A 17,864-nucleotide genomic window follows, 5' to 3' on the forward strand; every position below is an offset into this window, starting at 1 on the left:
CTGCATGGCATACTTTTTGCCAGAAATTAAGTAATTTTTGGCAGGGCTCAAGTAACAACAGCACTAGCAACATGCTTTTTTTACATTATTCCATTGTCAGATATCCAAATTTACCTTGATATGGAGAACCCTCTAACAGTCTATAAATTGCACAAACAGCATTTAGCACATTTATATTCCATTTCTGAAATTCAATGCCACTGAACAAAGCAATAATGTCTTTAATGGTGCCTATTTTTCTCTTTGATTTCACCAACCTGGCAGTTCTCTCTCTCTCTCTCTCTCTCTCTCTCTCTCTCTCTCTATATATATATATATATATATATACATACACACATATATGTTTAGAGTTTCCTACTGTACTTCAACTGTATCTTCAGCCCATGTTTTTATACCACTGTTATCCATATAGTACACTGGATTAAAGACCTATTTGTTAGAAGTTAATTTTACAACCGTGTTTAAAATGCAATATTCAGAACTTTGTCAGATATTGTTGTTATTTCAGTTTCCATTTTGCCCATCACACAATTACATTTTTATTTTTGATGTAGCTGTACTACCACATGTAAGATTACACTTCTGTACATTTTTACCATTTAATAATACAAATTAATTTGAAAGTTCTTGGCAAAAGCAGATTTAGAAGTTAAACGTTAACTGTGATTTATTGGCTTTCTCTGTCTCTGGATTTTTTTCAGTTGATGAAGCCAAAATTAAGAAGGCCTGTGCTGTTCATTCCAGTGTAATAGAAGCTTACTTTCCAGATCTTGTCAAGCAGCTATTAGTTTCTCCTCATCTGATCAAACGACTGAAAGAAAAACATATTTTGACATCTGAACAAGTTCAAAAGGTGGAGGTATTGATAAACGTCTGCAAAAATATCTGTTTCTACTTTCATAGTTATGTTACATTTTCTTTGTTAGGGTGGTTGAGAGTAATGTGAAACAAAGGTAGGGTAATTTTCAGAAACTAGCTAGTTTGTGTTTTGATTAGGTTTAAAATTAACATTTTAAATGTCATGTTGGCACAAGAAGGCTAAACAAAATGTCTGTTTATACTGAAGGTCTGCAAGTTGTGGATGTCTGTATAGCTCAGTTATTACTACTATTCAACAATCTATTGCCCAGTAGATACACGTTATAGGTTAGCACTAAGCTAACTGCTCTTAAGAGCCATTTTAAGCCTAGCCAATCATCCCTTGTGAGACTCAAAACCTGCACCTTGTGTTTGCAAGGCAAATACCTTAACCATTAGGCCACCCTCCCAATCTTATGATAGGAAAGTAAACATATTTGATAAATGGCAATTTTTCTTTAACAACATACCTGGGGATTCAGAAAGAACCCTGACCATTGGTGTAAGAGCTGAAGCCAGAAGGGACTGTTTTCACAATGCAGCAAATTGTGATTCAAATCCAAGTTTGCTGCAGGAAGGACAGACCACATTACCCACTAATTTGCATGTCTCTGAATCACCCTTAACTACTGTGAGTACAAATCAGTACTTTTCTATGGTAATTAACAATGCACCCCCACCCCCATCATTCACTTGGTTGGTGGGGTGGCTTTGGCATAGTGGTTAAGGTCTTCACTTTATAAACACAAGGAACAGGGTTTGATTCTGACCTTAGGTTAATGGCTAGGCTTAAAATTGTCCTTAAGTGCAGTAAGCCTAGTAGTCACCTATAAACCCATATGCACACATTCAATTAACAAATACACACTGACATACCTTTTACCTGTTCCTTATTGTACAGAACATCCCCGCTATATCTTCATAGTTTTGCACCTGTTCTTGTAAATCATGGATCCTTACATTCAATCAGTAATGTCAGTCATTAGCATTTTATTCTTCTTAATGTTCCTTAGGTACACTGATGTTAAGGCTTTTTGCTCTTTTAACTTTTTAAGTGAGTTCTCATAAAAGTTTGCAATTCTCCCTTATGTTACTTAGTGTTCTTCCCGGCTTTGTTTTAAAGCCTCTGCCCACACAGACACTCTTCCATTCCTCTCAGCCCTGAATTTACAGACCACTCTTACTGTTGCTTCTTATTCTTGCCCTGCCTTTCATAGCTCATGGAATAATTCCAGACAATTACAGCTTTATACTTTTTGTTATGTAAAAAAATACCCTACTACACTAACGTCTTGGGTAAAATAGAGGGTTAAGACACTGCTTAAGAAGATGCTTCTTGTGTCATGGGTGCAGTGTTTGCATCTTTTCCCTACCTTTCACTTTTTTTTTCAAAGACATTTTTAATGTAATATGTAGAAATATCCCTGGTGCCTAGTGGTTTTGCAGAGAGCTAACAATGTGCTTCTGAGTGCCAAAGGTGCATGGTTTTAATTTTTTAACTGACTTTTTCTGAGCTATTCATCCATGAAATTTCAGGCTGGAATGAAAGACCTTGGGCCGGATTCACGAAGGCTTGCATGGAGTCTAAGAGTAGAGTAAGACTCCATGCAGCCATCATGTCTGTCGAGCGATCCAGGAGCAGCCGGTAGGGGCATGTAACAGAGCTCCCAAAATGAGTCTTAAACGGACAGGGCTAGGATATGCAAATTACCTCATTTGCTGCTTAAAGCTATGCAAATGAGGTAAATTTGAGATCCAGGAAACCCAAACCTGTCCGAGGTAAGAGTAGTGTTATTTGCAGAAATGTACTCAGTTGACAACTGAGTACGGTTCTGCAAATAGCAAAACGGAGCCGTGACAGCTCCAAAAAAAGGATGCATCCAGTGGAGGAAGCATGCCAATGGCCAAAAATGCGGCCATTGGGTATTTTCACCGATGCAAAATAAAAATAAAATAATTTTTTTTATCCCGATCGCCGATGTTTAAGCGTAGCGCAGTGCCGCGCAAACGCGGTGCGCTCTAAAAACCAGAAAAACAAGAATTAAATTCACAAATGTGGATTTCATAGAAATACCTAAATTATAATGCAAGGGAATGGCAGTCCAAAAACAGCATGGCTACCGAGTAGAGGTTGCTAAGGGGGGAAGCTCAGTCTAAGACATGTAACCAAGCATTAGTAGGCAATCCTATGCAAATGAGGGTAAGGATAGTGAATCCCAAGTTTACATAGCAAATGAGCACAATCAGTGGAGTGTAGGAGTAGGATAAGGGGAGTATCAGAGTAGAAGATAGGTGACATCACGAGGGGGGTATGTATGAAAGAAGTGAAGCTCATTGGAGCAGAGTGGCATGTGTATGCTGTCAGTTGCCCATCACTGGAAGAGGTGTGTCAACAGGTATCCTAGCTAAAGTCAAGAAATTGAAGGTGTATGCTATGGATAACACCAAACTTTCTTGTAGAAGTGCTTGCAACGTGTATGCGTGCGTGTGCGCGCGTGTAAAACTGAGTAAGACTGCGTGCGCGTGTGTCTGCTTGTGTGCGCTTGTGTGCGCATGTTTAAGCCGGAGTAAGCATGTGTAAGGTTGTTTAAAGTTGTGTAAGCACATATGCGCCCATGTGCGCACTTTCTAGCAAGAATAAGCAAGTGTTAGTCCATGTAAGCATGTGTGCGCGCGTGTGAGCTCATGTGCGCGTGCTTGTTTGTGCGGCGCTACCCCCTGAGGAAACAGAAAGGGGAAAGAAAGCACAACAAATAGGAAGTTAACCAGGGAGTACTAGCAGAGCTAGCAGGTGAAAACAATTAGAATCAGACAATTACACAGGCAGTACACTAGCCTAGCCCAGCCCAGCACTTAAAACTCTGCCAACAACATTCCACTATGTTTCTCTCAGAGACACTGCAACACTGCAGTAAGCTAATAGAAGTGAAAACTGAAAAAGCTTTACTGAGACAAAGAAATGTTAGGAGCTGCCATTGTTGTTATAAGGCGACATATGCAACATGCTGAGGATGGTGACAATGCGAATACTGCTGGACAAGCCACAGTGAGGAGACGGAGAAGAGTGTACAGGCCCAGGGTAACCTATCAGGGGCTACATGAGCTGGAGATAGTGGAGTGCTATAGAGTGGACAGAGACCTCATACAGCAAATTGTTGAGCTGTGCAGGCCATGCCTCACACACAGAACCAACAGAGGGGAACCCATCCCAGTGGAAACCAAGGTATGAGTTGGCCTAAGAATATTAGCAACAGGTACCTTCCAGAGACCAACTGGTGATATGATGGGGATATCACAGGCATCAGCATCCAGGGTACTGCACCAGTTCCTTGATGCCATGTCAGCACATGTCAGTGATCATGTATACTTCCCCAATTCCCATGAGGTACTGGCCAGCAATATGAGTCATTTCCAGCAAATAGCGGAATACCCTGAGGTAGTGGGTGCAATCGACTGCACGCATATATGCATCAAAGCACCAGCCGGTGAGCGGGGTATGGTCTACTTTAACCACAAGGGCTTCCCCTCCATCAACTGCCAGGTTGTGTGTGATGCCTAGGGCATAAAACTGAATGTGTGTGCTGGCTGCCCTGGAAGCTACCATGATTCCCATATTTGGCATCTGACACAGCTGTACCAAACATTTGCCAATGGGGACATCCCTCAAGGTCACCTAGTGGGAGATGCTGGCTATGCACTGGAACCGTGGCTGATGACACCTGTCAGAAACGCACACACACCTGAACAGTAACGCCATAATAAGGCACACACACAAACACGAAATGTAATCGAGCGTGTGTTTGGGCTGCTCAAGTCACGGTTCCGGTGCCTGGACACATCTGGTGGGACCTTGGTGGGGCCTAGCAGTATTCACCAACTACATGTACCCAAATTGTCATGGTATGTGCTATGCTACATAATATGATCCTGCGAAAACAGCTGCAGCAGGACCAGCATAGGCCTGGGCCAAACAGCCCCCCACCATTGCCAAGGCCATCACAGGCAGAGCGTGACTCAGAGGAGGAACAAGCTGAGCCTGCCCCAGTAGGCAGAAGGAGGTGTGCCCAGTATGCCCTGGCCTTGGCAAAAAGGCAACGCATAGCACATACACTGGCCCAGTAGGAACCCTGGAAATGATACCTCTCTCCGACATGCACAAAGAGTAAAAGGGATACCTAACATGACACTACCTGTCCTCAAATACATATAGGGAGTGTAGTATGTGCATCCAACATAGGCAGCCCTGCAGCACCACCTGAGGCATGATTGCCATCTGTTAAGCAATATAAAGCAGTGCTAAACAGCTTTCACCACCAATCAGTATATGTAAACAAAATTGCACAACTGTGGTCAATGTTGACCAATATTGGCCAACGTTCAGCAATGTTGGTTAACGTTGAGCAATGTTGGACAAGTGTGGTCTAAGTTGGGCATGTCCGAACAAAAGCCAACATGCTCATATTTGCCCACTGGCCCGTAAGCAGTCAGGTCTGCTCCATATGAAAATATAAAGCAGTGACAGGCCTCAAACCCAGGATACTGTGCACTATAGTCATAGTACTGAACCACTAAACCACGACAATATGTCAGTGGTCAGCCTGTATGAAGAAATGTTGATAGGTCTATGCAAAGTATCTCATAGAAACCCTGCAGGCATAGCATAATCCCCGTCGAGTTATGACACAAAGGTGAGCCCTGCAGTAAGAATAGAACCTGATCTTCAACACACAGATAGTATAAATGTCAATAATGCTCATGCTCACACTCATCTAAAAATGTAGTGGACCTCAAACAGCAACATAATGAAAGGTCACACTGGGCATGCTCACACACTTGAATAAATGAGACAAATGTCAGGCAACAAAACACTGAAAGGCAGAACTGGGCATGCTCACACACTTAGGCCATGACTGAGTACAGCAGTGGGCCACACATATCCAGCAGTTGCATGTCTTAACCCAGGAACCTCACACTATCCACCAATCTGCCTTGTGCACACAGTTAAATGACAACAGACACATATATAATATAGAAGAACCCTGTCAAAATCAAATATGGTCTGCAGATTCTTAGGTTGTTCATAGAAAGTGGGAAAGCAAAGAAGAAACAAAACCTGCAATCAGTATCATCAATAAAAAATGTGCATCCCGAACAGTATCACGGGTCCAGAGGCTGATATTAGGCTATCTGCCCTGGGCATGTTCAAGCCTAGCCAGAGTGTGTTTGGCTATTGCAACCCTGTTAGATTAGTAGACTGTGCCTGTGAATAGTAGGTCACACAAGATAGCCCATTTACATTTACTTTAATGTGCCTTTGTCTAGCAGGGACACAGAAGATATCCCAGGGGTAAACATACGATCACCCATCCACTCGTCAAGATGTCTCCTGTAGGTGGTCAGTGGTGGGCCTTGCGTATGCGGGACTGGGATCCCAATCCAGAGTGAGTGGAACCTCTGGGATAGCAATCTGTCTGTCCTGTATATCTTATTAACATCCGTGTTGAGGTTTACGTCCCTGGAGCATGTAGCTCCAAGGGATGTGGATATCCTGAGGTGGATCATGTCCATGAAATCTGGGTTGGACATGTCTTTAAACAACAGGCACAGATCGCATTTGAGTAGGCGGTAAGCGACTGAGTATAGCTGGAGTTACGGTAGCCAAAATGCGCAGGCCATCTGTGTGAGTCCCTAGATCTACTTGGTGAGGTAATCTGTGGCCATTACAGTTGCTGCAGGTGTCGGGTAAGGTACATCCCAAATGGGGCATTGTATCCAAGCATGGGCCTGATGACTATAGGGGCACAATGACCCACTTGATTTAGATGTGAAACCTCATGGAATAAGGTGGGCTATATAGAAGGTCTGTCTAACCACTTTGGCAACGTGATTGTCAAAGGCGAGAGTACTAAGTACTCATGTCCCCAAAGCCATAACAACTCCTACCGTACATAATGGATTACCACCAAAATGGTAATGTGTGGGCACGTTGTCATTCCCAAAGGGGATGACTATGCATCTAATGGCATGTAGCTGTAGGCCATGGCTCTGGCACCAGTTATCCATCTCTGTGAGACCCTTTTTGAGGATGCTTGTGCCAGCTGGAGAGTTGATTATGGCACCCAGTATGCAGTCATCTGTGAACATGGTCAGCCATATCCCTCCTGTGATAGCCTGTACATCAGAGAAATATTCACTGAACAAGACAGGTCACAGGACTGAGCCTTGTGGGATGCCATGTGTAACTGGTGTATAGTTAGACATGGCACCTGCAAAATTGACTATGTGTGTGCTAACCCTGATCCAGTTAGCAATCCATTCTGTGACATATGTGTCGATTTCGAAGCTGGTCAGCTTATGTAAAATGTCTGAGTGGGGTATTGTGTTGAAGGTGTATGCGAGGCCCAGGTAGGCTGTGTGGACATCCTTCTCTACATTTATGGACCTGTTAACTGTTGAAAGAAGTTGAACAGGTTCAAGAGGCAAGATCTGCCCAGAACTAAGGCAAGATGTGTAGGATCCAGTGTCTGTATGTTCCCGATGTCTATGTGTATGACTTCCATGATGATACGCTCCATAGCTTTGCAGACCAGGCTAGCTAGGCTTATAGGGTGACATTCTCCATGGTCCACTGTGCCACCACTCCTATGGAGTGGGAACACTGTTGCTGTACACCATTCCTTGGGTACACATCCAGTAGTGACTCTGAAAATGAACAGTGACCTAATGTGAGGGTTACGTTCGTCATGAAGCTTGTGTAACACGCAGGCCGGGACACTGTCCTGTCCCATTGTTTCTGTGATGTCTCCTTTGGAGAGGGCAGCACACACCTGTACATCTGTGATGTCAGGGAGGCTACACCCTGTTGGGATGGACATTTGCTATGTAGGGGGGATGGGGAGACATTTGTACCGAACCGGTTTGCCAGGATGTTAGCAATGTCTGTGGGTCAGTGTATGTTTTGTCAATATGCAGTAACTCACAGCATATCTTTGAGTTTCCACCCAGGTTCACGACATAACTAAAGAAGGCCTTGTGATTGTCCTCAGTGTCTGGTGCAGATCTCTGTTAGCAGCGGCCCTTACATGAATACATGAGTGATCATAGCTTTCTGCCAGTACTGATCAGAGATGCCTTCCCATGTTGGTATTGTGCTCTATCATATAGTAGCCTCCCCCTTATGTTGTATGGCTTATGAATGTCCGGGATCCACCAGACAGGTCCCCTGCCTTTGGAGGAGTGAGTCATGTTGTAATTTGTGATAGCACGATCCATGCATTCCAGTAGGTGTCCAGAGAATGCGTACGTAAAGGAATCAGCGGTCTGAGCCATAGTTACCACTGTCCCAGGGTCTTTGTAGGATACCACCTTGGTTTGTAGAAGTGTGACGTCTGCTCTGAGAAGTTCGACACAGGGATAACCTACTATGGGTGTGGGGATGGGATATGGATGTCCAGTGAGATAAATGTATGGTCTGACCTCACCAATGAGGGGCATACCTCTGGTGTGGAACATAGAGTCCCCATGTTGGTGATGAGCAGGTCCAATATGTTCTCCCCACTTGTGGGTGTGGTGACCAGGTGTGCCATAGCATTTGAGTCTATATATGCTAGCAGCAGTTGTGCGAGGGTGTTGGTGCCTGTGTAGTATTCCCAGTCAATGTTTGGGTAGTTGCAGTCACCCAATATAATGGTGGTTGGAGAGACCTACATATCCCCCAGTGTTCCCAGGAATACTGAGTTTGGTACCCGGGTTTGGGAGGGTGGTCTGTAGCAGGCTACAAACTGAAAGGCAGGTTTGCCCACTGTCAGTTGCACATGAATGGTCTCTGATGCTTCGTGCAGTGCTAATAACCTGGAGGTGTGTGTATCTGTGTTGTATATGTATACACCCCCCCAGTAATGTTGGCCGGTCTGAGTCATGTGTCCGAAAAGCATGGTATGAAGTACAACCTAGTAGTGCTGTTGTGCTGTCGTGAGCCTGAACCAGGTGTCTGTCACTGCACAGATATCGACATCCCCCATACTGAGGAGAGTCCTGAGTGTGTGCATTTGAGGTTTAGACAGCAGGTGTTGAGCAGCATTACCCTTAGTTTCTATAACCTTGTAACGTGTATGGAGGTGGGTTGTGTCATGAGCCTTGATTAAAAAGCCACTATGGGGGTGGCAAGAGCCTCAGCCAGTATTCGAAAATCTAGGTGTGATAGGTGCAAGCCACCCATAGTGAAGCTACGCGGCATGTTGAGCATGTCATCCCAGGATGACAGACACTGGATCCCCTTTGAATGACACCAATATGTCAGCCAACTGTTAAAAGTGATCAGTTTGTCTGTATACTGTGACATCAGTCCTGGTGAGGGTAAGATGCTACACAAGGTCAGGGTCATACTGTCCTGGGCGACATGATCAGAGAGCTCATCTATGTCACATGTCATGTAGTCCAGGGAGGAATGTCTCAGGTTATTCACACCAGCATGGACAATGATGGCCATATATGTACTTGCTGTGGAGTGACCTGAGTGCATGTGTTATGTGATGGATCTTGGCACCCGACAAACAGCTCAAAGTGACCTTCACCTTGTATAGCCAGGTGAGTGGGACGTCAGTGTGTCTGACAATAAGAGTCACCTATGAGAAGTGTAGTAGGTGTGTTCCTTAGCCCTAAGGGCAGTGACTGTGTGGCACACTGACTTTGTGAACTATGTGATATGTGGGTAATGTTGTGGGGTAGCGGTTGGTTGTGTGACTGCTTTGAAGGTCTCCGCTGCTTAGGCTGAGTTTATGTAGAGCCTCCGATGTGTGGTAATGTATTGTCTGTGCTGCCGCTATAGGTCTATGTGAGACAGGAGTTGTGGTGTGTGTGGTTACCTTCACCACCTGATAGACTGTGGCAGTCATGGGTCAAGAGGGCTCAGCCCCCTGTTCATCTATATAGTTGCATCTCTCACATATATCTGAGTTTGTTGGGAGGAGGAGAGGGTTGTCTGTGTACATGAGGCAGTTGTAACATTGCATCAAAAGTCTAATAATCACCAGCTGGACTGGAGAGTACACATGACACCAACCTTTGGACATGCCAGGATATTATGATGACATACTCTGTTGACCGATCACAGAGGATCAGTAGGGTGGTAAGTGTGTAAAAGAGCACAACAGGGGTGTAGTGCTCGTGCTTGTCAGTGTTTTTAAAAGATCATCTGTGAATGAGTCCAGACAGAATCATGACACTGCCTTCAGATATGTCATAAATAGCAATGTACATCTATATATGTCCTGAGTCAGGGACAACTGTACCTAACTGACAATGCCGATAACCTGTCAGATGGGCCCATACATACATACCCACCTCCCAATGACAAAAGGCCCTATCATCATACCAGGAGATACCACACGTGGAATGGGTGTACAGCACCTCCCAAAACCAAAAACATGGCATCAATTGGATTATATACTTCCCCTATATGTGACATAAGTGAATTACAGAACAAACATACCCTACACCCGAACAGTCTGTTGAGCCCCACCCACACTACCGGATCTGAAACTGTTGAATGTGTTACAGCAACATATGGCACACCCCACAAGTGTTGGTGCACACTAGACCATGGGAACTAACGTCCTATAAGCCTATGAGGTCTGAACTGCAAGGCCATGCAGTCCATCATGATTGAAGTCATAAACAGAGCTATTGCATGCTGACAAACACACAACCCTACCAACTGTGGTATGTTCATGGGCAGATCATGGTTCCCAAACCTACTAGGCTGTCTTTAAGGCACCCACCCAGGACATACATCATTGAAAGGAGCTACACACGTCCCACATAGACTCTGAATAGCCCTTACTCAACATACCAGACACGTCGTATCCACAAAGTCAACAATTTGTGCATAAATATGTATTGTCATATGAAGGAATGGCAATTTGTCCATGGATAGATCACACAAGCCATGAATAGTGGAGTCCTCTACAAGCTGGTAACACCTGCTGACCCACATGTTTCATTCCTGGGATTGCATAAAACAAAGTGCACACACATTACCATGTCCAGTCTGATGATGTCAGCAACCTACAAATATAGCAGGAGACTAGAAGCCACCCAGTAAAGCATATAGCGCGTCGTGTAAATGTGTATCTCTCTAGTAGCATAACATAGTTGGGTAGGGGTTTGAATCTTGCAAATGCAGAGTGTATGTGTGTGTGGGGGTGTATGTGTATGTATGTGTGTGATTTCTTTGAGAGGAGTGGCCTTTTTGGAGCCTAGCAAAACACATTCAAAGAGTTAGATTCTCCTTTGGCAAATCTGATGATGTCAGTATCCCACAAATACAGCAGTGGAAATGTAAACTCCCAGTAAAGCATATAGCGCATCGTGTTAATGCGTATTTCTCTAGTAGTATAACATAGTTAGGTAGGGGTTTGAATCCTGCAAATACAGAGTGTATGTGGGGGTGTATGGGTGTGATTACTTTGAGAGGAGTGGCCTTTTTGGAGCCTAGCAAACCACATTCAAAGAGGTAGATTCCCCTTTGGCAAATTTGATGATGTCAGTATCCCACAAATACAGCAGTGGAAATGTAAACTCCCAGTAAAGCATATAGCGCGTCGTGTTAATGCGTATCTCTCTAGTAGCATAACATAGTTAGGCAGGGGTTTGAATCCTGCAGAGTGTATGTGTGTGTGGGGGTGTATGTGTATGTATGTGTGTGATTACTTTGAGAGGAGTGGCATTTTTGGAGCCTAGCAAAACACATTCAAAGAGGTAGATTCCCCTTTGGCAAATCTGATGATGTCAGTATCCCACAAATACAGCAGTGGAAATGTAAACTCCCAGTAAAGCATGTAGCGCGTCGTGTTAATGCGTATCTCTCTAGTAGCATAACATAGTTAGGTAGGGGTTTGAATCCTACAATTCCTAAGTGTGTGTGTGTGTGTGTGTGACACTGTTGATCAGAGTGTTGTGGGTTTTGCTTTTACTAATGTATGACATATCAGTAAAACAACAGTATGTGCATTGCACACGTCGGGTATCTGTGTGGCAAATACACAGATGTACATGTGACCTCAATTGTTAACTGTGTGGCAAAGACATAGATGTACATGTGACCTCAATCACATCACAGGTGTGAAGCCTGCCTTCCACACTAATACATCTGTTACCATTGACAGTCTGTGGTGCTGCTTCACAGACCGTAGGTCACATATGTATGTATGTAACATGGCCAACCACTGTAGGGATTTGTGCCCTAGGTCATCCGTGTCACACACACACATGACAGTGTGTATAGAATAGTGTGGGTGAGGGTTCATGCCTGGGGCATATCACAGACATGTTCAAACACAACACAGTCTGTCAATAATGGGCATTCAGTATAGGTGTACAACAACCCTGTGGATATGCATACGGACCCCTTATTGCTTATGTGATACACTGATGGACATCAGCATACTCTTGGGAATGTGAATACCAGAGGACAGATGACATCACATGTGGCTGTATATACACATCTGTACCCCTGCTACATGTCATGGGCTACAACCAATGTGGTACTGTCAAGTTACCATGAGTAGTAAATGTGGATGACTATGCTATAGTTGGCTCATAGCTTCACAGCATGGGTTTGTCAACAGGTATCTGTCTGTATGTTACCCTTGTGGAGGATGAGCGTCTAATCCAGAGAATGCATTGTAGGCCACTGTATGCATTACTAGATGTGGACGGACATATCCCTAGTGTGTCAGCTAGTACCTAGGACAGCCACATGCCTACAGTAGTGGTCATGGGAATGTGTGGCAGTCAATACCACTGGTAACTGGTATAGTATAGTACAGGAAGGATTCATATGCTACTGTGTACCCTACAGCTGTGTGTCAGTTGTCAAAACATCATCTAACAATTGGTTAAAATCAGGCTGTTGTGATTATGTACACTACCAGAATGCAAACCAATAACTGATATTAACGCTACCACCCACAGCATACTGTCAAACCATGTCATACACACATGTGTACCCAAGTTGTAACATATGTGTAGTAAAATGCATACTGGCCACCAATAGGACATATGAAGTGTTAACACTGTGTAATACAGGGCATGTCACCCTTCCCATGTGTCCTCCATGCACATACATGCAGACAGTGCACCTCCACCATGTTCACAAATGTACACCTGCAAATCTGTGCTGCATACATCACACACGTACCGTCCACTCACCAACACATGCTGCCAGTACCACACACATCAGCCAAGTGGCACATGGGCGGACGGTCCATGTTTGGAATTAACCCTGGTGTAAACAATACTACATTGACATTCTCAGCTTTAATGCATCATGCCTGCTCAGATACCTACAAGGATATCATTACACTTTACTGTTGACAACATGCTAACATTGTTACACTGCTATTATGTCACCCTGTGCATCAGCACCATGTTAGCCTGTTCCTGCATCACAGTCACAGATGACAGGAGGTGCCACAGTTTCATCATATGCACAGGGTGTGTTATTGTTTTGCCAGAGCCTGACATTGACCCATCCAATCGACATGTGTGTGTGTGTGTGTGTGTGTGTGTGTGTGTGTGTGTGTGTGTGTGTGTGTGTGTGGGTGTGTGTGTGTGGGACAACAGCACAGTATGGGTCAGTGTTGATGTGATGTGTGTGTGTATGTGTTAGCCCTAGGTGTTTGGATTATGTGTGTGTGTCTGCATGCACACAGTTCTCCCTTGTGGCTGCCTAATATGGGAGGTTGTGGGACAGCCACAGACTGTACCTGCCAGGCTGTACAGATCACTGTCTCTGGCAACGGACATGGTACCTGTGCCTGGCAGGGATGACACGGACAGTATCGGGTACTACGACAAACTGGGTACTATCGTCAGAGGCAGAGGGATGTTGACTGGACCCATGTCCCTGCTGGGACTGGCCAGAGCCACATGCATGTGGTCATCTAGGACGGTCTATCGACAGGCCAGCCCCAACATTGCTGGGTCTGGTACTGCCACTACGGGAGCGGCTGAGACTTGTGTGCCATCCGCGATGGCTGCCAGCTGATTAAGTTGCTGGCATACGTCCACGTCAACATCTCAGCTGTCCTGCACTGTCCTGGTGCATGGGCATCACATTGTGGAGGACATCTAGTGTCTCCCCCCAATGTCTATCAATGACCTCGGTGTAATTACGTATAGCACCGGCAAGGTCACGGATACTGTCATTGATAGCGGTATTATGAGCCCTCTGCACCCTAAGTCCCTGTCTGGTGTACCGTTCCATACGTGCCTGTGCCTGCATTACAGCCCTGAACATACCTGAGGTTGTGAGACCTGTGGGGGCACGTTTGCCAGGGGCATTACGACCAGCAGTGCTCCCACGAGAACCCCTGGACATATGCCTATGTGGTACCGTTCCAGGTGTCTGGGCATGGCTGCTGTGTGGGGTTGCATGTGCCATTGATATCACACTATCCTGGTCAATGCCTACCGTATGCTGTTCCTCAGCTAAGGCCATTGGTGTCGAGGGATGTATCGGCAGTATGTATGTGCACATAGACGGAGTGGAAAGCTGTGTACTGTCAATTGGCGGACCAACGACGCACCCTGTCAAACCTGCCTGTGCCACAACACATGTATCATCATGTCCACTATTTGTGGCAGTGACATCAGGTTCCCTGCTGCACTCATCCAACATTACCTCAGGACCTGTGAGAGGGAGACAGGAAACACACTTTACCATCTGTACAGGATGTTATAACACATGCACACATGCACACATGTACACATGCACACAGGCACACATGCCCACAAATGCACTCATCACTACAACACACACACACACACACACACACACACACACCACCAGCAGTCCAGGACATACTCAGTAGCGTGTGATGGTGGGGTATAACATCACAAGGCAAGCAGTTATATCACACATGTCAGCATGCAGGACGTGTGTTTCCCAACAGCATGCAGTGCATGTGTTGCCAGCCCTTGCCAATAACACTATACCTGTGTTTGATGCATGTGTGTTGTTGTTCATTGTTTGGCCTTACCCTGGAATGCACTGTGTACATGGACACGACAGTGCTGTGCAAGTGTTATAAGCTCTGCAATGTTCAGTGCACCATCTCACACAGGTGTACATACCATGGCTGGATGTGTATCTGTGTGTCACATGGATAGCCATGTCTGATGAGAGCGTCTGTGTGTTCAGCAGATAATTGTGGACACAGCATTAGCACATGCATGCAATGTATACACACGGGATGAGTAGTGCATGTCTACCTGATGGAATACCATTGCTCAACATGCCCATTGTACAGTAGTTACGGTGTGTGTAGGACAGTATGTGGACATGCCAGTGCCAGACATGACATAGCATGGTACAACACAACTGCAACATTACACATCACATGGACACAGTGTGTGTCATGTGACCTATACACTCAATAGCATGACAAGATATATATGTGTCACATGGTATAAATGGTGATTGCTATGCATACCGTGTATGGTTGCTTATGTTTGCACACACACAACACTGAGGTGCATAGCAGGTCATGCTATGTGTAGTACTGTGGTCACTGTGACTGGATGGGGTGTACTACCATGGGTCATCATCATGCAGCATCACGTGGTCACTCAAGGCTACTAATGTGTTCCAGAGCAGCACATACCATGCTGTACCGGACATGGAGTACCATAGCTACATTCACCATTTCATAGCCAGTTGTTACATGGGTTTGTAAGGTGCACAATAGGGGGCATTGCATACCATGAATGAGTACTGTGTCGAAGAGTGTCACACAGCCACATGTGAGGCATCTACCCCTCAGGTATGTTACGTGTGCCGTGTGGATGAAGTGTGGGATACTGTAGTGTGACCTTACAGTGGACGTCTGAATATGCCATGTGTGGCATGTTAATGTGTACTGCATATGACAGTGTTGTGTATGTTGTGTGCATGTGTATCGACTCTGCCTATCCAATGTCCACATCAGTGTTAACACACTTCTGTGGACTGCTCTCGGTATTGTATGTGCTTTAGGCAGGTACCCACATTACTGGGACATGCATAGTCTCACAGCAAACATCCACAGCATGCATTATGCATATGTGTGTTACGTGTACATGGCCTACACCTCACCTATGACATGCACATTTAATTAGCAGTATTAAAGGTAGAACACACTCACCAGCATGGGTCGTCTGCCTTGCTGTCACACCAGAGGGGCCTACAACGATATGAGACACATCATCAGTGCTAACAACTGTGTCATTGCTACTGTGTGTTCGCAATTGTACAGTACTACAACGGTTGACAGTCACAGGCTTACAGATTGGATTCCTATTTATTAACATTGCACAACACTAGGCACCACATCGTATAACTACACAGTACACATCTCACATAAGCATGCTCTAACACTTGTGGTAACAGTACTCTACAGCTATGCCATGTTACCTGCACACTCCATGTCAGCCTGCTTGGTGACTCCGGCCTCCATGATGACACATGTTAGTTGTTGCAATTGTTGTTGGCCAGGAGCCACCTGGCTCAGGCGCAGCTCCTCCACTCTGGTGAGGGGGGATGGGTGGCTACCCCCCCACCTGTGGCAAGCTGCTGTCTGCAGATATCAGACGCACGCTGCAGGACATGTCTAATTAAATCACTGCAGTGATGGCGTACCTGCTCATATGTCCGGTTATGCATGCCTGTGTCATTTACCCGACGGACAAGCTCCTGCCACAGTGCAGTCCACTCCTGCTGGTCCTGGCTGGTTCTGGAGAACAGCAGGGAATACTGCTGCACCAGGCTTGCAGTTAATACCTCCTCCTCCGCCATGCTATAGGCAGGATTTCTATGGTGGGACATAACCCTGGAAGACAATGAAACAAATTGTGTGAGCAAGTCATGAGGCACACGTATATTACTAATGTACAGTTATCACTTAACCACCATGTATAGCAACCTATTGGCTGTCAGAAGATACACACTTTCAACAACGCATGTCAGTACTCAACACACAACCAGCTGACAGTGCCTAGCACACTCTATATATCTAACCACGTTCTGCACAGCATCGATCTTACAACGGTATGTAATACTACAATACAGTACATGGCACACTGTATGCAACACAATGCACAACCCAAACACAGGAGGTATATATCATGCTAATGCATCATGATAAGTGTTATCCATTGCAATGATTATGAAGTTCAGTGACAGTCTCACTAGTATACCACACTAGTTATTGGTGGCAGACCCCTGCCTAACACATGTGCTCATTGATGAATATAGGTGGCATACTGCGGTACTACACTATACATGTTTCCAGATACACACCTATATTCTGTAACACACATATGACCAAGGCCATGGTACAGGCATACACACACACACATCAGACATACACACCGGACACATAGTTATGGCGACACAGGTGACCTTTACCTGTGTACCTTACAGTGGTGTGTGGCAGTAGTTACGAGACCGTTTGCCTGAGGTATGTAATCTCTGAGGACTACAGGGGACATATGGAACAGTGGTTCCAATCAGTGTGGACATAGACGATACTGTGCTGTTTAGGCATACAGCCGCAGGTAGTACCACAGTTCATACAGGGGTTGGATTCACCAGCAGTAGCACTCAATAAGCATGCATGTACTGCTTTGGCCTACAATGGGCACCATAGTCAACAACAAGGGACTATGTCAGGACATATGGCATACAGCTTTGTCAGCCTAGCAATTATATACACAGCCTTTGTTGGGATCACAGCTAGGGCACATACTATCATGACAAATACAGTTTCCCACTATGCTACCACACATAAACCTAACTCTGACACATTCACCAACACATGCACCGTCACACTCAGTCAAGCTCACATAGCAATTCTGGTTACAGGTACATGTGAGTGTGTATCACCTCATAGATAGGTATGGGGCTATTGGCCCTAGGGCCTATGGAAGCCTAGCCATACGCTACCCTGGCCTGTGACACACAGGTC

General features: G+C 45.3%; 1 protein-coding gene across 2 annotated transcripts in view; it reads left to right on the plus strand.

The window, feature by feature from the left end:
• LOC122795530 overlaps window positions 1–17,864 on the plus strand; it is a 307,262-nt gene that overhangs the window by 76,450 nt on the left and 212,948 nt on the right. Inside the window, exon 2 of one of the 2 annotated variants that reach the window (XM_044063729.1) lies at window positions 702–859. In XM_044063729.1, the coding sequence (XP_043919664.1) occupies window positions 702–859 (158 nt within the window). The remainder of the gene's footprint in view (window positions 1–701; window positions 860–17,864) is intronic. The other variant, XM_044063730.1, reaches the window with a different exon arrangement.

Source organism: Protopterus annectens, chromosome 2.part2 (genome assembly GCF_019279795.1).
Source record: "Protopterus annectens isolate FY-2018-M chromosome 2.part2, PAN1.0, whole genome shotgun sequence".
In the NCBI taxonomy this organism is placed as follows: Eukaryota; Metazoa; Chordata; order Ceratodontiformes; family Protopteridae; genus Protopterus; species Protopterus annectens.